The 21,785-nt window shown below is 37.3% G+C and overlaps 1 protein-coding gene across 3 annotated transcripts in view; it reads left to right on the plus strand.

Annotated features, from left to right (window-relative positions):
* CACNA2D1 (calcium voltage-gated channel auxiliary subunit alpha2delta 1) overlaps positions 1–21,785 on the plus strand; it is a 424,104-nt gene that overhangs the window by 199,000 nt on the left and 203,319 nt on the right. For all 3 annotated transcript variants that reach the window (XM_068922316.1, XM_068922406.1, XM_068922480.1), the window contains exon 4: positions 1,653–1,712. In XM_068922316.1, coding sequence (XP_068778417.1) covers positions 1,653–1,712 — 60 coding nt within the window. The remainder of the gene's footprint in view (positions 1–1,652; positions 1,713–21,785) is intronic.

Here is a 21,785-nt window from a genome sequence, read left to right on the forward strand (position 1 = left end):
TTTCAAAGTAACTCATTCAAAAACTAGGACATGGACTGTGTTCAGATCGGATAACTGCTTTTGGGAGAGCAAGCTTTCCTGCTTCGAGGACGGGTGCCTGCCTCCAGGGCTGCGGTGATGAGGATGCCCTGGAGAGCTTGTTCTCCAGCTCAGGAGAGCAAGCGTTATGTTTGGCAGGTTTTATCTGCAAAATTTTAGCAAAGTACTCATTGGCATGTACAAATAGTTCTTTTTCAAAGGTTTAAAATTTTGTATGGGGAAAGACATGTCACCAACACTGCAGTTATGTTTGTGCTCACAGGCAAAGGCTTTGAAGGAGAATCATCTGATCGCCCCTATTCGCTTTCTTTTGTTTCCTGTGGAGCAGTCTCAGAGCAGATTTTTTTTTCAAATTAAATTCAACTGGAAAGATGCCCTCTAGGAGCATACTTGATGCTCTCCAGCGGCTATTGTGCATTCAGCCCATGGGACCAGACTACAGCTAGTCCAAATTAATGAGTTTTTATGGGTTGCTAGTAATCACAGAGGCTGTCAGTACAGCCTAATTGTAGCTAAATAATGTAATGGGAAAATAAATATCCGTAATACAGTATTTTAAGATTCTAATAAATACTGGTGACTGGATGGTAGATTAAATTAATATACATAGTGAAGATGTTATGTCTGTTAGGAGAAAGTATTTTCAGAAGAGTATTGATGTATTTTGAACTTACCTAGAACTTCTTAAGTGAAACTAGTTTTAGGATTAAGCTTTGCAATGCATGACTGCAGTGCCTGCATAAGCAAATAAAATAATGTAGAAAATCCCTTTTCGAAAGTATGTGGTGCATCTTTACTCAAATAAGTATTCATTCAAAGTAAGTGCAAAAGAATGTAGATGATATATAGAAAATTATACTGAGAAAACATGTATATGAAGAACTTAAAAAATTGCTATGTGATGAATCAGTAGGATTAAATAAAAACAATGAATATCAAGATGACTGCTAACTGGCCATTCACTTTCCCTAAAATCTTTACTGTCGGTAGATAATGCTTAATTAAAAGCTATATATTTATATACAGATATTTATATTTGTGGTACTCTGTATATTCAATCCATATATTATACAGTCATTTTACAGAAATATAGCACAGTGAAAAGATGAAAATGAACAACTGTATTTGTATGTATAAAAAAGGAGATACATGTAAAATGTGTAAATCGAATTCATTCATTCTTCAGGCAAAGCAGAAGGAACTGATTGCCTACTGTAGTTTGCATTAGTAATCAGAATGCATAAAGTTTACTTACTTGGACTTCTAAATGCTCTAAACTTTATTATGGATTCAAAATAATAAAAGCAGAGACCTATTAGGTATTAGGTGCTTTCCAGATTGCACATAAGGCTCTTTAGAAGCCTTCCCAGTGATTTCTTAAAAAGTATAGTATCTTATAAAGCCTGAGGAGAACAAAACAGGTAAGCAGTGGAAGCATGTTAGCATCTGTATAATGGCTGTGTCTTCTCCATCTTATATTAACAGTATCACATGTAGCAGCTGCCAGTCTAAGAATCAGAAAAAAGTCCATTTTATGGCCTATTGTATGCAAGTGCCTTTTTAAGGCACGTATTAAGGAAACTGAAACTTTTTTGTTTTTTTTTGGTCTTCAGCGCCTTGCTAAAGAAGCAGAGAAATATCAAGCATCACATCAGTGGAGGGATGAGTTTGGGGTAAGTTTCACCTTTTCTCTTTTTAGCTTCTCAGAATTTTCCTCTTTGAAATGTTAACTATATTCTTAAAAATATGCTGTTTATAAATCCATCACAGATGGAATCATTGCCCGTGAACGTGTATTTTATTTTACTGAGTATACAGGGCTTCAGTCTGGGTCTCCAGCGAGTAAAGTGTGTTTTCCCCTTCATAAGCTCCTAGAGAGCTTCACAGGCTCAGTGATATAGCTCTGAGGGGTACCCAAGACATCTGTTTGTTTTGAGATATAAGGAATAATTACAGAGAAGACATCTGAGTGATCGCTACTGTCAGTAAAATATGTGTGCTCCTCCAAGCGCTGAGACATACAATCAGAGAATTGATTTTAACAAGTATTTTTTGTTTGTGTGGTGGGGAAAAAGCAGAAAAAACATAATACAGAGGTTTTTTGTACATCGACATGGTGTTATATAGTAGAAGTCATAGACTATTTTTAAAATCCTCTTTTAATACTTTAATAATTGCGTCTCTTCTCTGCAATATTCTAGCACTACTAAAAGAGACCATAACCTGGTCAAAGGCCAAGCCATCCTCTTCAGCCATTTCAGCCTTTACCGAAAGACAAGTGAGATTATTGTGAAATATACAACGTTAATTCTTTTCTATTGTTCAAGTCAAATTAATATTGTGCTGCATGACTATAGGCCTGTTAATTTTAGGCTGCAGTTCCCTGCTAAGTGTCAAAGTCATTTATTATGCCTTCATTACCTGTTATTTCAGAAGTAAAAGCAGATGGTACTTTTATGTGTTGCTGCTGCAAACCTAGACTCCGCCTGCACATCTACGGGAGTAATACAGGCAACGCACACAATTAAATGCACAGGGCTTTTTCCGAGATGTCCTTTTTGATCCCGTGTTCTCCAGACACTTTAACATGGAGATCTGCAAAAACGCTCCTAAGCTCAGGCCGAATTCGGGTGAAAGTGGCTGGCTTTTAGGAGTGCGGAGAAGGTGGATACAGCCAGCACGGTTTTTGAGAGTGGTCTGTGCGCAGGCACAGCTTCTGATACGTGATAAAACACAGAATGCCTGTTCCATAGGGATGCAGTAATAAAAATGCTGCTGTGACCTTTTCTATGAGAAAACAATCTGCAGTTTTGATGGGCTGTGTGCAGAACAGTGTGAATATTATCAGATGCTCTTTCTAATGATTTGCTTACTGTTCCTGCAGACACTGACATCACATAAACATCACTGTCCCGACTTTCTGTTTTTCTTTTTGCCCTTCCCCTCCAGTAGAAATCACTCAGACCAGGGAAACTTCTAGTCTCATCAGAATTCATTGCCAAGGAGAGATCTCACAGTAATTTTGAAATGCGATTTTATATTAATGTCTGTGGCTCAGGCAATGACTGTGGTTAGAATGAAAAAAAACCTCTGCCGCTAGATTTCTAATAAAGTAACTGCAAACGAAGCTTGTGCTTCACTGTTTTGAATTTGGATGAGAACACTGTGCAGCATATAATAACCTTGACATTAGGTTATGCAATTAAATTTCAAATAAATGTATTAAGCTTCTTATAATTTAATTTGTTCCTTTTTTGGCCAGAAGTAATCTTTCTTCTCTTCTGGCCTACTTTTTAGAAAATGCCTGTTCAAATTAGTTTGCACACAGATCTTTCTGATAAACTTAATTTTCACTGGGAGATTCGTTCTCCTAATGGCTGCGATGGAAAATAGAAGATGTACCATAAAGCTTTCCGTGGTTGATGATTCTTAATGTACGCCTGGTAGCATTAGGAATGGTCTGCTATCATGTTGCATGAGGTTTATTTCTTTTCCAGGAGTTGTTTTTGGGTGGTGAAAGCCCTTTAAGCACTATTGCATATGAGTCATAAGAGAAAGAAACCCTTTGGGACAGGCTGTTTCCGCTTCTAATTAATTCAGAAGCAGGAACGTCCTTGGCTGTCAGAGTGCAGCGCGGTGATCGCCTATGGAGTTTTTAGGGGAGAAAATATCACAAACAAACAAAACAAAGACCAAAAGGTTCCTTCTAGGGAAGTCTATACGAGCTGGCTTCAGCGCAACGGGTTGGAAAGGCAAAGCGGGCTGGCGCTAGCACTGCTGTCTGGACAGGGCGGCGAGGGGGGTGCTCTTCAGAAGGCTGCAAGAGCATCGCTACTAACAGCTTATTCTGAATAGGAGCATTCATACACAAATGCACAGATTGCAGCCAAAAAAAGTTTGTAAGCATTAAAGATTTTAGTCTGCAGGTTAATGTCACAGTGTAACAAAAATTCAGTCTCCTCAGATGATACGGTGTTTTTAAAGTAACTAGTGTGGGGAAAAGCTGTGGAGCTCCAGATTTGATGCTACAGTCTCATATTTGTTATTTCAGCTAATAATTTCTATCAGAATTCTCAAAATGAAAAAATGTATTTACTTTTTAGAAAAAAGGTAGTTGGAACTAAAATGCTAATGGAAATACAGCTTCACATCTATTAAAAAAAAAAAAAATCCTCCTAATTGCGACTATTTCAAGAAAACCAAGCAAACAAAGGCGTAAAAAATAAAACTTCAATAGTTAAAGGAAAATTTTTCCAAATTTTAAGATATTTTCTTGCATGGTCTTAGTTTTAGTTCAATCAATTTCTTCATGAACACCAAAACCAAAAATAGCTATGAACACAGAAATCGCTGATATGAATTTGAACCTGGGAAAGCGTGACCCAGCTCCTTACTGAACAGCGAGTACCTGGTATTAGTTTAAGGATTCGCATATTCCTATTCAGCGGTCATCATCTTATATGTCTTTCTAAATGCACAGACTAACTCTGAGGGCTATGTATGTGTGCTCATACACACACACACACACACACTTAACTTTTTAAAATAAATGAATGCCGTTGAATATATGTTGAATTTCTTGAAATCAAAAGGAAAATCAAAATCTAAAAAGAGTTAAGAGCATGTGTTTTATACTTTTTTACCTTAATGTTTGGGTAGCTAACTGAAATACAATTACAGTGCTTTTTACTGTTTTGCATCAACAAAAATAAAAATAATTTTAGTAATGGGAATAATTAGTACAAAATGTGCAAAACAATCAAAAGAGATATTAAGGATACTAAATTAAAAATTTGTAAAATTTGTTTCCTGGTTAAAGGCAATTCCAGTTAAAATATCTGATCCACAGTTTACCTCTAAGGCCCCAAAATAATACTTATCTGTTACAAAAATGTTAAGTCTCTAGAGAATGTTTGTGAAGTTTATGAAGGCAGATCCAAAGTACTTAACTACAGTCAAAGAAAGAAATAATATTCTCTGCTCCCTACTTCATCAGCATTGCGTAATTCCCTAGCTGCATATATACAGCCGAAGAAATAAAAACTACTTAAACACTTTTCGATTAATGCAGTTATAAATCAGGTGTACAAAACCGTATTTCTAAATGGAACAGCCTTGTCAGTTTGAATTTCCTTATACTCTGAAGAGCTAAAGGATAATATTTTTGACACTTGTGATGGTCCAATTATTTTGCTGAAGTACAGATGCACGAAAAAAAATTGTGTGTGTGAAGTGGAAGGAGGAGGGGAGAATTCTGCATGAAATAATTGCTATTATTCCCCAAATGGATCTTCTACAATTACATTTGATACCACATTTGATTGCATTGAAATGGTTGGTTAACTAAACCAATTTTGTTTCCAATTGGGTTTCAATGTTAATTGTACTTACACATGTATAAACATAAGGAATCTCATTTGTATTTCAACAAAGAGAGTCTTTATGCATGGCCTATTAGCATCCACTTATTTATTAGAAGACTGAAACTCAGACTTTTAGGAATTAATTATCACATTAAAAAGCCACATGAAAAATTCTTTCAGTATGTTTTATCTTTTAAGCAATAGTATCGTTTTATATTCTTCTGGGTAAGGGTTGATTCCCTGAATCCTACACAGTTTCTGAGACAGCATTTACTGTGATGATACTGTGGTGCATAGGCTTGTGTTTGTGTACCGAGAGAGCTTACAAGCAAGGTAGAAGGTCATGGCAATACTATTTGGGATTTTTTTTTTTTTTTTAACTAAACATATTGGATGCAAAAAATGCAGTGAAAAGTTACTCAGGAAAGAAATGAGAGATAAAAAGGATAACTGAGGTGAAAGAAGTCCTCCTTCACAAGGTTTGATCCACAGAGGTGATCCAAAAGGTGCTCCATAAGAGCAGAGCAGGAGTAGGTGTCTCTCATTGCTTGACCTCTCCTGCAGGCTGAAGATTTGAGGCTCCAGGACTGTCTGTAATTTATCATGGATGTTACAGCAACACTAAAACATTGTATTGTGAAGGCTTCCACTCAAAAAACAAGCAAAAAACCCACTTACCAGCTTTAATACTAATTTATTCTAAAGTAACAGTGTACCAAATATATATCATGTCTTTTGAAAGAGGTGAAAACAAACATTCAGGGAAGGAAACCATTTAGGACGTTATTTTCTTCTCATATCATCACAAAAACGATGCAGCTCCGATATGTTGTACCTCTGATAGCCCTCTTCAGGGCAAAGAGTGTGGGAGATGACAGTGCTCAGATCTGGCTCCAGCCCCGAGGGAGCAGAGTGCAAGCCCCATAGGGCAGAGAGATGTGGAAACCTTCCTAATGAAGGGATTTTTACTGAGTAATGTCATGAAAGTATCTACAGCATCAAGCATAGCTTCACACGGTGTTCTTTCAAAGCCCAGTGAGAAAAACAAACAAACAAAACCTCCAGAAAAGCCCTTCCATTACTTTTGATTCATTTTGGGTGAGGCCTTGTGCTTCTAAAGCAAATGTGTCTTGCAAAAAGAAACAAAACATGCAACATGATTGATTTGAATTGACAGGCAGATGGTCAAGGTCTTGGGGAGGATAATATTTTCTTCTCTGAAGGGCTGTGTGCCACCTTCACTTATGTGGCATATAGCTTTGATTTGTGCATAATTTAAATGAAATGTGCCATATATCTCACTGCAAGGATATGAAATCAGCTTTCCTCTGTCAGTGACTGTGTGCACTTTGGCATTTTTTCACTCAGGGGACAGAGCTGTGTATATGGTGGGTGGGCTGTAGAAAGGTGAGGCACAGAGGAAATAAAAATTGAGTCATAAAGAACTGAAACTGGGTGGTTTCACAGGTTGTTCTGATGTTTCTCTGATTCTTACTGAAATGACCCACACCTCCTCAATTCATAAAAATGAACAGCAATTTTTGCAGAAACTTGCATTTCTACTGCAAGTTTTTCAATGGTGCTTTTTCAAAAGAGGATAGGAAATACAGCAGTTACAGCAATTTCATCACTCCTAAGCTGAATTAAAAGTAGTTTATTTTTATTCCCTTTTGTTGTTTTTAACTAAAACTTCTCCCAGGCATCCCCTGCTGTATTTCAAGCAGTCTCACCTTGCCTTCCTAGGATTTCCACAGTTAGGAAGAAGAGATTCCTCTTAATTTAGAAGTTCACTGTGAACATGACCCTGCTGAAGCCTGTCTAGAGGAATGTGACACAGGCATTGTCATATGAGTGCCAAATTGGTCTGGCATTCCCTCCTGGGAAGAGGATCTCGTTGTCCAGGTGTCTGTCCCCAGGATCTTACTCCTAAAGTGGTGATTCTCTTTTTTACAAAGTCTCATGTGTGTCTTCTACATTATAACTTTTTAGGAGGCTCTAGTTAGATATAAGAAACATGTACAGAAGGAACAAAAATTGCAGCTCGTTCGAAAACAGCTTTTTTAAGGGCAGTGCCTCTTGCTGGCTTTCTTGGAGTTTGAAGGTAGAAGACGGTGGGCTCTCTCTGCGCTGAAAACGGGGGGGGGGGGGGGGGGGGGGGGGGGGGTTTCCTGAGGCTCATCATTGTGTCAGCAGTCAAGATCCTTGGCAGTGCCCAAAAGGATTGGCTTGGTGCCTTCCCTTTTATAATGTCCTAGTCTCTCTCAGGTGGCTCTTGATCAATCAACCTAAAATCAGTGCTGCCATGGCAGACCTCTTCCATGTACTCATTCTCCTATAAAAAATCTGTTATATGGGTTAGGGTGATGGATCATTTGAACACCTATGCCTATAATCCTTGATTTTTTCACTCATAAGAATTTTAATCCAAGATGGAATTTGATAAAGGGGAATGTAGGGAGGCAAACACTAGCTTTACCTTTAGAATGGAGTTTATATATAAGCAGGGATCTTAGGTGTGTAACTGTAATAAATGAAATAATAAATATATAAAAACCAATTTTTCTAATAGATTTTTTGGGCTTAGAATGTGGTTATTTATTCTGGTTTGTCTCTTAAAGTGCTTACATACAGTGTAGGAGCTCAACTCTGTAGTATAAATCATTGCAAGAATCTCATCAGTGCAGCAAAGTAGTTTACTGGTAGGGAACATAGCAGAAGAGCTTTTAGGATAAAGAGATAAAGCATCTTCAATCATTGTTGAATCTTTCAAGCATTCCATTTTATCTGAAAAATCAAATACGTTAAAAGACATCTCATATTCTTTCTACTTACTGACCAGGCAACTCATTAAAAATTGTGCTGCTTCTGAAAAAGAGGGGAGGAGGGAAGGAGCAAAAGAAAAAAGAAAAAAGGTGTGATTTCTTCTTAGTAGGACACCATACATATGCATTATCACCTTCTTTTTGAAAATGATGCTTTAATGTGCTTTCTGAACAAACATCTTATTAAAAGCGAGACGTACTATTGTACTCAATTTATTAACACCCTGCAGGTTCTTTAGTTTACAATAGAGAAGTGCTGTATGTTAAGAAAAGCTTTCTGGAGACTGCTGTTGTACATATTTTCTCAGAGTTTTTGCTGACTTTTAACACAGTTAGATGAAGACAATTACTTCTTTTCATTCTACATGTCACCTTCAAATTCAGTTTCTAATATAAATTTGTGATAAATAATTCTTAGCATAGTTTTACTATCGTAGATGAATAAGTAAAATAAATTAAAAATGGGATTCTGAGACCCTGTTTATTTTGTTTTCAAGTTTTAAGTTTTATTATCAATCTTTTCTTCTGTTCAAAATTCACAGCATCTTTCTCCTTGATTCATTCTTGCCAGTCTAACTGGCATCTTTTAGTCAAGTCGGAATATTGTTTCTTCTGTTTGCATGATCTCCTACATGAACTCAGTATGTCACAGCCTTCTTTTCTCCTTACATGCGCGTTATCCTGACCTTCTTAATGTTGAATTTAGCAAACGTATCAGTGGTTTTTTAGTGAGAGTATTAAGCTACTTTGTTTACCTGTACTAGCTTAGAAATGCTAATATCCTCTAAGAAGATCTTTTTTCATTAAAATAAAAAAATAATATCACTAAATATGCACAAAGAGTTCATTAATGGAGTAAGAAAGTAACATTCAAATATAACTTTTTCATAATGGAGGTAGGCTTTTAAAGATTTAGAAATTCAGAAAATATTAGAAAGTTTAGATTCTTATTTCAAACAATGAATGACAGCCATACAGTGTAAATTGATTAACAGTCTTTGAAGATAGTTTTTAAATGATAACCTTGGCAATTTTCCTTCTGATATACCAATTTTTTTTTTTTAGGAAATTAGGCTCAAAATATTTTTAGGTGTTTCTTGTTAAAAGGGGCAGAAACTGGGAACATGCAAGTATAGACTTAGGAGGCCTGGGTGTAATATTTCACATTGAAAACAGAATCTTTTGAAATTTTGAGATGCGTGAACTGGATTCTTTGGGCTAGAGATCTTTATTTGTGAGTTTTCTTTTTTCACTCTCTTTCCTTCTCTTAACCTCTCATATTTAACTGTCAAAGACACAGGAATCATCAGGCAATATCTTCATAGCTTGCCTTGTTCATTTGGCGCAGGACTTTTTTTTTTTTTTTGATCTTAAATGAAAATTCAGGATGTCTTTGTCGCAGCTCATCATCTGTAGAGAGAAAAAAAAAAAGAGCTAACGTGGCAGTTGGAAGGTTTAGGTATTTTAGTGTTCATAGGCCTTAGAAGTAACATCATGAAATATCATGCCAAAAATAAATAAATACATGAAAAGAAGACAAAGTCTAATGGCTTAAGAAACAAAGTACTTGTCTTTTCCAGAAAGTATATACTTAAATGGTACTAAGAGCTGATGTGCCAAGAACAGTGACTTGTGAGCAGTTGAAAATAGAAAACATTTGATGATTATAATAGTTTGCAGTTGTTACCCAGTAGAAAGGTTAATGAGAATTTCATTCTCAACTGACTTTAAAATGACCTCAGAGCCATAGGCAGTCCTGCCAGATTGGTAGTAGCCTATTGGTAACAGCCATATTTTGCTCCAGGGATTTGGGAATTCTTATCCTTCCACTTCCCTGTGCAAGGTATACTTTTGAATTTCATGAAATTTAAACAAATGACGAAATTCTGACTTTTCTGTGCTGTGAATATGAACGTTGTGTCGTTCAAGTAATGGCAGATGTTTCTGAGGGCTTACCACAAAGCAATGTATGTGCACAGTAAAGAATCGAGAGACTCTTTTCTACAACCGATATGTTAACGTTCTTCTACTTTCTGCAAAGAAACAATACAAAAAAATCTATCTATCTGATTTAACCAGAAATGTGGTCTATTAAGTATTTTTTTACTTTTCTCTGGTTCACTTTTACTATCAGCTGTGAACAAACAAGGACCATGTAAATGCATACACGTGCCACGCGAGGTCTCATTGGAGGGACATTAGGACTTGCTTGGCAAGTCTGAACAGCTCTAGGCTGACTCTGTGGCTGTCTCTAATTAACGTGTTTGTGGAAAAAACTGTCATTCTATTTTCTTTTTCCTATTTGGTATTCCCAAATTATATTTCCACTGAAGCACTCTGCTTTGTAACTGTCTCAAAAATTTAAAGCATAAATATAAATATATGAGTATGCTAATCCAAAACAGATCCTTGCTTTTAAAAATGGATGAATAATCCCTGATGAATAATTAATTCAAGCAGGATTTTCTTCTTAGTCCTGAGAGTATTATGACTTCTCAGGAGAGAAACTTCAGTTTTCCATTTCTTAAGTTACACATGGGAATGGTAAAACTAGAGAGCCTGGCGCTATTGAGATTCTTCTGTGCCTGCACATAATTCTTTTTTTTTTTCCCTGGTAAAACTTTTATGTCTTGTGTATAATTTTTCTATCTGAAAAGTGAAAGACGCCTTTCAGCAAAAAAGTTTTCTACCAGACTCTAAGATCTCTATGTAGGCCAGTTTAATTTCACTGAATTTGCTCTGGGCGTAGTAATTTAAAATATTTTTAAGCTTAACATATTTTGACATATGCACTGGTGAAGTATGTACTCTTGCCATAGCACTTCCACACCTTTAAGGAGAAGCATTTTTGTATTGTTTTAACTGTTACGCAGTCATTTTGTGCTATGGTTGTATCACTGCAGTAATGTATGAGTGAAAAACTCCGTAATGTATGAGTGTACTTTCTTTTGGTGAAGTATAGCAGAAGAAACCCCAGACCAGACTAGGACTATGTATTTGTTTCTAGAATGTTTGGCATAAATTTGTTAATCTTTAGTGATGGATCATTTGCATTTCTTCTGCTGATGGTTGACTTGGAAAAGGGAATGATTTCCTAAATATAGGGGAGCATAGGACATAGGAGATTTACTTCCAAATGCTTCCATTCTCCCTCTCTTTCTCTCTTCTTTTTTGTCAGTATATCTCTACCTCAGAGCTCTCCTCGAGAAGAATTCTGTTCATAATGTTTGATATCGGGGAAAACACTATAAGCCCTGGCACAGCATCTATATAATACTACTGAGCAGCACTCTAAACGTTAACCACAATCTTTTTTAGCTAAGATATTCATCAAACATATCTGTAAAGATTTGCTGATAAAATCATTGCGTAAGACTTTTGACTAACTGAAGTCATGTTTTGAGATTCTGTATTTGAGTCTGGAAGCTGCTGTGCTGCTTTTGCAATGTATGTACAGTAAAAAGAAAAATTGGTGAATAATGCTGGAGATGAGGATCACCGATCAGTCGGATAGTTTTTGAATAGAGCCTGGGGCTTGCCTGAAGCCTTAGTTCACTCAGTACTTTGCAGCCCCTGTGAAGAGCAGGTAGGAAGAAAAGGCAGAGGGCTAGCCATGCCAACACAGCTACTGTGAAAGGCTTTTCTGGGAGAGGTAACAGAAGCAATCTTGAGTCTGTGCTTTCCTCTACTTTAATCCAGAGGATGCCTCGCTTCCAAGGCTGCACACTTTTACAAGGGATGATGCGTATATTTGCATCATGTTAGAGCAAACATGTTAGAACATGTTAGAGTTCCGCTGGGATTCTTTCTTTTCTTCCAGTATTTTGTTTTCCCACAGTTGGAGGCATTTGGCCATTAGACAGGCTAGACTTAAGTTTTCTGAAGGGCTTGCGTTTGCTTAGGAACATCTGAAATTTTGTCCTCTTTTCCCTGGTTCTGTAGTGAGAGCAAGGGCCGGGCTGCATATAGGAGCCACTCTTGGTGTACGTTTCCTACGCAAAGGGGGACAGAGTTGTAACTCTGACTCCTTGAGGCACTACCTAAGAAATAAGGTTATGATAAAATCTCAGCTAAATCTCTAAAGTCTACATCTATGCTATTGAATAAAACAAATCCAGGGACCTGGCTCTGGAACAAGATGGCACACAGTGGCAGCATTCAGATTAGACTTGATCTTAAGACTCCTTTCAGTGGTACTCATGAGGCCCTAAGCCATAATTTGTGAGTGTGTGTGTGTGTGTGTGTGTGTGTGTGTGTGTACTGCTGAAAATTTCTGAAATAACGTGAAGAAAGTGGTGTAGCTTATAAAGTAAGTATTTTCAGGACATAGAACTACGGAGGTGTGCATGCTTCAGGTGCTACATCTGTTGCATCAGGGCATGTAAGAGTATTTTAGGGTATAAAACCTGTTGTTGTAGTGTTAGAGGAGTGTAGAAAGCAGGACAGAGCGCTGCCTGGTAGAATCACAGAACAGTTGATGTTGGAAGGGACCTCTGGAGATTGTCTAGTCCAATCCCCTTCGTCAAAGCAGGGTCAACTAGAGCAGGTTGCCAAGTACAGTGTCCAGTGGAGTTTTGAATATCTTCAAGGATGGAGCCTCCACAACCTCTCTGGGCAACCTATTCAAGTGTTCAGCCACCCTCACAGTGAGGGTGTTCACCCTTCCTGTGTTTCAGTTTATGCCCGTTGCCTCTCATCCTGTCACTGGGCACCACTGAAAAGAGTCTGACCACATAGTTTTTACAGTCTTCCATCAGATATCTATAAACATTGATAGGATCCCCCCGAACCTTCTCTTCTCCAGGCTGAACAGTCCCAGCTCTCAGTGTCCTCTCGTGTGAGAGATGCTCCAGTCCCTTAATCGTCTTTGTGGCCCTTTTGCTGGGCTCACCCCAGTATATCCATGCCTTTCTTGTCCTGGGGAGCCCTAAACTGGACCCAGCATTCCAGCTGTGACCTCAGCAGGGCTGAGAAGAGGGGGAGGATCACCTCCCTCGACCTGCTAGCAACAGTCTTCCTAATGCAGCCCAGGGTGCCACTGGCCGCCTTTGCCATGTGGGTGCATTGCTGGCTCATGGTCAGTTGTCCACGAGAAGCCCCAGGTTCTTCTCTGAAGAGCTTTTCTCAAGCTCATTGACCCCCAGCCTGTCCTGGTACATGGGGTTATTCCTCCCCAGGTGCAGGACTTGATGTTTCCCCTTGTTGAGCTTTAGGGGCTTCCTCTCGGCTTATTTCCCCAACTTGTCGAGGTCCCTCTGAATGGCAGTGTGGTTATCTTGTCTGCGCAGTCTGAGAATGGTCCCTGGGACACGCAGTGCCTCCAACTGTATCTTGCCAGTGCTCATGTGAGGGTCAGTTGTCACGGCTGCAACTGGCCTAGGGAGTGTGCTAACAAGCACGGTGTGGATGACCAGCACCCAGGCTTGGTTCCTGTTCTTTTTTAAAAAATACATCATCACAGAGAACGAAGAATGCACTGTCCTAAAACATACCCTGGTTAGTGATCAATGAACAGCCTGCATGAAAAATAAACACCAAAGAGGAATGCTGTTTAAAGAGAAAATGTGTTTACATTAGAGTGATAGATATAGACCAGTTATGAATAAATTTAACTTGAAAATTGGAAGAAGGAAGTTGGAAGGAAAAATCCATCAGTTTAATGAGTTTCTCAGACAGTCCACCAGTAGCAATAGGGCAAACATCCCACTGCTTTTGTGAAAAGAATTATGACATGATTATGAATTATGATATGGTTATGAATTATGATATGGTTATGAATTATGAATGCTACTTTTATGAAAAAAAGAACTATGACATGGACAGTAAGACTGGATTTCCTTTCCAGATTAATATTAGGAAGTTTTAATGACACAAGAATACATCACTAACTTGGTCACATGCTACTAAGAGTACAGCACTGCAAATCCATACATCTAATTGAATTTGGAGTGTGTTTACCAAGTATAGGATGCACTTAAAATCAAGTCATTCACATCATCAAGTCATATATAAATTGTTGAGGAAATACTGACAGAAATATAACTGAATGTGTCAAAAACTTGCATCTCTGGCAGGAAGCTCTGCAGTATTATATTTACAAGAATTTTAAAGGCTTTAATATGAAATGGGACAAATCGTTCTCCTATTTCTTTAAGATAGCAAGATTTAAAGCTTATACATTTCTGAAATATTGGATATGTTTTTTTCTGTTGTTTTTCAGTGTTACTAAGCAGGGATGAGGATATATATTAGGACTCAAACAAGGCGTAAGCTTAAGCTAGTCCTGGTGAAAAGGGTGGAAGGTATATGTATGCATATATAAATTGTATAAACATTCTTGTGCATGTGTATATATAAGCATACACACACAGTTATATATATGTGTGTATATATGTGCATATCTAGGTACATGTATGCACATGCACAATTTCATCTAATGGTGTGTTTATGTGTATACTTATGTCTATAAACAGGTGCATACTATTAGATGACCCTCTGTTTTGCACATCTACAAGGGACCAAAGCTAGTGACGTCAGGTACCTTGAGAATATAAGCAGTTAAACCAGTATATGCCGATTCCTTTGAAGTTTCACCTCTGTCATGTTTTAAAAATGAGAAATATTAGAACAGAAATGAAAACACAAACTGAGAAAACGTAACGAATAATTTCAGAGTGTTAAGTGTGGACAGCATCTTTGTGGGGCACAGCAGGAAAGGCGTCCTGGCCTTTACCTTGTGTTTACACTGCCCTGGTATCCATAATTTTTTGAGTATTTTTGTGCTTTATTTTCAATTCACTGTGCTCATATAATGAGTAGACTATGCTGACTACATCAGAATATTGTGTTTATAGCATAATGTTGATAGCATCTAGCATCATGGCATACGTTTTTAGGGATGTTTGTGGTATGCGAGCGGTTGAAATAGTGTTGGAGGACTTTCACAGGCAGAGAGAAGCTAAGTTAATATGATTTGTGCTCCTGCAGTTTCCCGGAGCTGTGGGAGTTGTGAGCCCACCACCTTCAATATTCTTCCTGAAGCACAACAAAACAAAACAAAAAACCACTTGGGTGAGGTGGATAGTGAAGTTTGTATCCTAAACCATGTGAAAACAAGTAGGATGGGTAGGAGTTGAAAAAGTGCCAGGAAATTTAGTGTAATGCCAAAGAGGTTGTTGGTGGGAAAGGTTACTGGCATGATGGCTCTCCTGTAACGTTATCTCCTACCTTCTTCCATAGTTCTTCTCTTTATGTCTCTTCTGGACATGAACATGGCCTCATCCTTGACAAGACATTTCTTTCCTTCTTCCTTCCTCCTCAACTCAAATTTCCCGTCTTTGTGTATCCCTTCTCATTTCAGGAATTGTTATTTCTTTCTTGGGTTTTTGAAAAGTCAGTTCACGTTTCTGTAACGTTATATAATGGTGCTATTGAGGGGAGCAGGGATTAAGTAGTCTTCAAGCATCGTACGATGCATTTTGTGAAAAAAATGATTGATTTATTTCTTCAAACTCAATTTACTATATTCTTTCTGTTTTCCTTCTTATTCTCTTCTTAATTTTGTTGTTTTAGCGCTGCTCTCTCTTTTCAGTAATGTTTTTGGTTAGGCATGCGGAAGCTTTCTAGCTGCCTGTCTTTTTCGTTAAGTGTCTCTCTTACTTTCAGTCTTTACAAAATGGTAGATCTTTCTCATGTTTAAAATATCTTTTCCATTGGCTCTTTTCTTATATCTCCTGTTATTTGCTTATCTCTCCACCTTGAGTTTGGAAAAAAAGATGAATTTCAAAGAAGTGCTAGAAGTAAAGAAATTTTAAATTGAATTATGCAAAACACGAGGGCCCAAATCTACATGTGTTACCACAGATTTTGGTAGAAGTACTAAAATGATGTGAAATTTGATAGTTCTCTGCCTTGAATGTGTTGTTAAAATATTTCAGAAATTTATTGGAAGGTGTATAAATTCAGACCAAGCTGATTCCTCCCTATCCCAGGTATTAAAAGCAGGCAAAGCAGGTAATGACAGCAGGGATCATTTTACATTGCCATCTGTATCTCATATCTATATATTCAAAGTACATTATGCTGGTATAGTATTAGTAAGTGGTAGTTGTTATCAAATGGTGGTTCTTGCCTACTATTACAGGGTGTATAATAATGAATTCTTATCCCTATTTTACAGAAAGAGAAAAAAAAAAGTAGTTAGAGGATTTCTCCGAAGTGAAAGAAAGGCAAAGAACACAGCCAGGTTTAAAGGCCCACAATCCTTGCCTGTCTGTCTCTGTACAGTTTCCAGTTTTTGTTTGTTGCTTATTAGGAAACAAGCCATAATGTATTTGAACAACAGGAGCTTCTGATCTTGTTGGTTTTCCTCTTTATACAACTTTGCCTTCAAACCTCTTGCTTTTTCGGTATTATTTTTTTATTTATTTTTTCTCAATTTTTAATATCAAATAAATAAATCAAATGTACCCAAATTATGTGAAATTACAGGACGACTCTTTTTTTTTTCCCCTCTAAGTATCCTGGATTGCTCTCCTTAGTTTATTGCTCAACTATCTGAGCATCTTCCAAAAAAAAACATTGAAGGGTATAGCTCTAGCATCTGTGTCTCTGTGTTGCCTTTTTCCAAAGAGCAATTGTTTGGTAGCTTGTACCTGTGTTTCACAGTTCGGGGGTAGGGGGGGGGAAGGAAACAGAAAGCTCCCTAACCCCCCTTTGCCATATCTAGAAAATGGCAGGACTGGGTGGTGAGAAGAAGTCATATTTTTCACTGTTAAAAAGGAACAGGGAGTCTAGTTAAACTATGCGCATTGTCAGGAGATACGTAAGGTTGCCGCTAGCTTGCGGTTGTGACTAAGCACCGTGCCCGGCTAACATACCTCAGCTAGCTCCGTCTTAGTCTGGTTATTCCTTTGCGTTTTGTGCCACAGCCATTCCCAAAGCAGCAAATAAATTGCAGATAACAACCTCTGTTCTGATCCGAGAGAGAAAGGTGAGAAAATACAAATAACTTTGCATACAGTGTAGCTGTTAAGACAGATAGTGAGAAATAGGACGGCAAGATACTGGTACAGCTCTCGCACGTCAGTATTCTTGGGTGAAAACTTCAGCAAAGCAGTGTAATATGTCAGCTAATTAGGGAGAAGAGTAATTATATTTAATTATTTGTGATATCGACCTGTTGCTTGCAGTGATTTATTGGAAAAGCCCTCATCTTTCCTATGTTAAGTAGTAAAATGAATAGCGTTTTACAACTGCCGGGGTGCCTCACGCTCCTGAACTGCTTCTGAGGTCAGGTACGCTCCACGAAGCTTTGCAGTGATCGTAGGCAGGACCTGCACAAAGCCGCCGTCAAAGCTGAATGGTTAAATTACGGTTGCCTCTGCTCTATATGAGTTAGGTATTTGAGCACTGGGTATTTCTCAAGCCTGGTAACTAGCTGTTCACAGTAGTTGCTCTTCTGAGCCATCACAGCTTTCGCAAAATTATTTAAAGTCAAAGCTTAACAAAGTGGGCAAGGTTTCTATTTGTAAGAGCCCCATTAAAATAATTTAAAGTCAATATATGAGACACGTTTGGTATATACATGAACCGAACCAGTCTGAAAAGCAGACATGGCCTGAAATTCTTTGAACTGTATTCCCTTTTGGAAAGGTACTTTCCACGCTAAAGGGGGCATGGAGACATTTGGTAGTTTTTCTGATCTTTCTGCAAATTTTCTAACATAAGTTTTAGCGATGCCTTTGATTCAGGTGCAGGATAACATTTTTATGTATGTTTGTGTCTCTTACGGCTTTTTGTGGAAAGACTATGTGATTGAATAAACTAGATGAAGAGTTGATGGAGACAGGGAGAAAAAGAGTCAAATGCTTTTTAAAATTTTACTTAAAAGATACCATTAACTTCACAAGTCCACGCCGGGTATGACATTGGTATGATCCAAAGTTTGGATCAAACTCTCATAATTTATGTATGAAAATTCATTTCTCCTGTGTTTATACAGTACTGTAATGCTAAGCAAAAAATCCTGTATATTTAATTGTTCTGTGCAAATACAGGAAGTTATAGTCTCTTTGTATATTACTTTTTACATATGGAAAAGAAGAAAGAAAGAGATGCATAAATCCCTCAGCTGCTGCTGCTGCAGTTTAAGGAAAATTACACAAAATGCTAGCAATTTTTCTGTTGCGGTGAGCTTTTTAAAATACATGAATCTGGTTTGAGGGTTTTTGCTTAGAATTTACTTATCCTGACTTTGTGCAATATATTCCTTGCCATGTACTCTTTTTCTGTGAAGAGATAAATAAACAGAGAAGAAAATTTCTGTTTCTATGGAACTATTTTAACTGCTGGACAAGTTCTCATAGTTCATGTGTGTATGTAAATGTAAAAATAGCTTGTCTCACATAATGTTGTCCTCTTTCATTTCAAAGCGTTTTTCAAAAAACAAGATGACATGCTTTTTGTAGGAATTGATATTCCTTAGGAAAAAGTGTTTGTGAGAATTAGATCTCTAATTTTTTTGAGAAAGTGTTAAAGATTTGGCAGAAGGATGAAAGAGACGTTATTTTGATAATGTTGATTTGATTTTATTTGATAATGTAATTTCAGTAAGGAAAACTAAGTTTTTTTTTTACATTTTGCTAACTTTTTTTACAGGATATACAGATATTCTGTATATTACATGCGATAATTTAATAGAATAAAGTAAACAGATTGAACAAGAAATTCAAATAATGCATTTGCATGGAATCAAAGTGAGCATGTTGTATTAATGCCATTGCTTTTTCCTCATTGTTTGCTGAAACAGACATATTCATAAGTAAAAAAAAGTAAACTTTTATCTTCCAGTTTAAATTCTTCACCTCATAAGACTTATATCATAGTCATCAGGATCATATGCTAGTTTACTAACTTCTAGGATTTGTGAGAATTAATCCATCTATCAGTCTACTCATTGTAATGTCAAGGTTAGGAATAATTATGAGCGCTGATACTTCAAAGTTTCTGCAGCTTATTGCATATGTCTATTGCTTACAGTTTTTCCTAATATTAGCTGTTGTTGTAGCTTCATTAACTGTGTGTACTTCCAAAGTAGGAACTTAATTAATGGCTTTAAACTGCAGAGTGCAGCCTTTGAAAAAGAATTCAAAGAAGGTATTATAGTATAAAAATTACGCTTTTTCTATCTGACCTGTTGTGTCAGAATATTTCCATTAGTTGCATTGCGAGCTGGATGAGTTTCCTGCTGAACAAATTCCTTCAACATTTATGTTAGACTTAAATTAGACATATTTAAATTATTTTCATGGTAGGACTGTGGATTTCAAAGCGGGATTCTGTGATTCTGAGAATAACCTTGTTTACGGAATAATAATGAGCATTTTATGGTCAGAATTAGAGATTCTCTTTAGGATTATCCCCTGCATTTTATATACTGGATCATAATTAGTTAAATAGGAAAGCTGGATTCAGTTTCTTAGAACCATCAATTTTTTAATGCGTTACAAAATCAGAGGGACCATTATCGTAATATAATTTACTTGTGCAATACTGGCAGTCATGCCTTATGGAGTTCATTTTTGTATAGTCCATTCTTTATACGTTTTATCTTACCTTCTTTGATAAAAAGAAAACTGAAAGCAGATCAAGGTTTCTTCACTGAGAGTCCTTGTCTCCTTTCACGGTCTATCCACATTTTCCATTAGTTTTGGTTCTGCTGAGCACTAATTAGTTTTAACAGCTTTTGATAGGATCCGAGTGTTGCCTAAATGAATATTCATCTGTGTGCAAAAATGGTAGAGTTATCATTTAAAAAAAATATTGGCATTTATCCTCTAGGTTCCGGAGTTTAAGTTGATGAAACGTAGTATATCCCTGCAATAGCTGTAGCTGGCACCTATCACAGTGCACAGGTGGTTTTGGAGAAGCCTTGGGAGATACCTTTGGGGAAGCCTTCATGCCCTGAGTCATTTTTCTGGATAACCTGAATGCCAGCCTCTTGAGTTTTAACTCCACTGTAGTGTCACATGCCTAGATGCTAGGCATTGGGCTGTCCACCCCTCTGATTTCATCCCTCTAATGTGTGATTCTCGATGTCTCTGCTGCTCTTCAGCCCCCAAGGTGAAGATGTGCTTAGAGGCTGGTCTTGCCCGATTTTGCATCTGTTGCCAACTTTTACTGGTGCTCACTCTGTCTCAAGCTTCATCTCTTAAAGAATTAGTTTATGAGCATTCCACATCTTTTGCTTCACAGCTGTTAGTGGCTCAGAAACAGGTAATACAGTTTCAAGGGTAGCATATTGCTTGATTCCTTTTACATGTTTTGTAAGCATTGATTTTAACATTGCTAAACAAGATCTTTCTTACTGCCTGTAATCAATACAAATCTTTCCATAAGGATCATTGAGAAGCATGTTACCTTGCTGTCTAAGTGTCCAGAGCTGGCATAGTTGTAATAGTTGTAATAGTGTAGTAGTGTAGATAGTTGTAATTCTTGGCCACCGATCTATTACGTCCTCGTCAATGCGACAGTGCTCTACCGTTTGCACTAGAGCCCTCTGCTCAGTAGCACAGTAGCCCTGTTGCAGGAGTAAACTCATTTTCTTAGAAGCAAATCATTTTATAGGTTTGCCCATTATTTATCAAAAAAAATCAACTCCTCCAAGATTGCTGCAGATCTATTGGAGTTGGAGAATTGGCTTATTTTCCATAGGCAGTTGTGATCGTGCAGGAGTTGTAAATAAATGCAGCTAGTTCATTACATTTTAACTCCTATCTAAGAGGAAGTCAGAAGGCCAATGCCAGTGTCCTGCAAATGTGATTTAAATTTCATATCCAAATTGTTTAACTAAGCTTGTATACAGTAGTGATCTCAGGGTTTACAATCTAGATAAAACCTGCGTTCAGTTTAGACAATTTCTGTTTTATTTTTTAATTTTTGAGTTCTGCCAGCAGCCAAAGAAGATAATCCTGAATGAACTGAGTTCAAATAAAATTACATTAGCACTTTCATTAAGTGGATAGGATAGTGTGATATAGAGGTTAATTAGCTGCTAATATATTCATTTCATTTTCCCACCTGGAAATCTGCTATGTAATCAGTTGCATTTTGCCTTACAAGAAGAATCGTTACTCAGTTGGTTATACTTTGAAGAAGTCACTGTGATGAGAAGATTAGCAGTTTCCTGAACCTTTTGGAAGAATATATTTACCAAAAAAAAAAAAAAAAAAAGAATTAAAACATTTTCATCTCTCAAAATCATCTCTGCTCGTTTTGCCTTTAATTTAGTGGAGTGGAGGAGGGATACAAAAGATAGGATATGTGCATCTATGCATGTATATAACCACTTCTTTTAAACTCACTGTTAGTCTCCTTTTCATTTTTTTGCCGTATTCGTTTCTTTGCCATTTGTGATGCTGTTTTGCTCTTGTAACTGTTTATAAAATCTTAGGCTTTTTGTCATTCCTTAGGAGGATGCTAAAGATATAAGGGAGGCTTGGCTGGTAGGAGGAGAGGGAGAGAGGAATACTCTGCATCATTACATTTCCTTTTCCTCCTA

Source organism: Struthio camelus, chromosome 1 (genome assembly GCF_040807025.1).
Source record: "Struthio camelus isolate bStrCam1 chromosome 1, bStrCam1.hap1, whole genome shotgun sequence".
Classification (NCBI taxonomy): domain Eukaryota; kingdom Metazoa; phylum Chordata; class Aves; order Struthioniformes; family Struthionidae; genus Struthio; species Struthio camelus.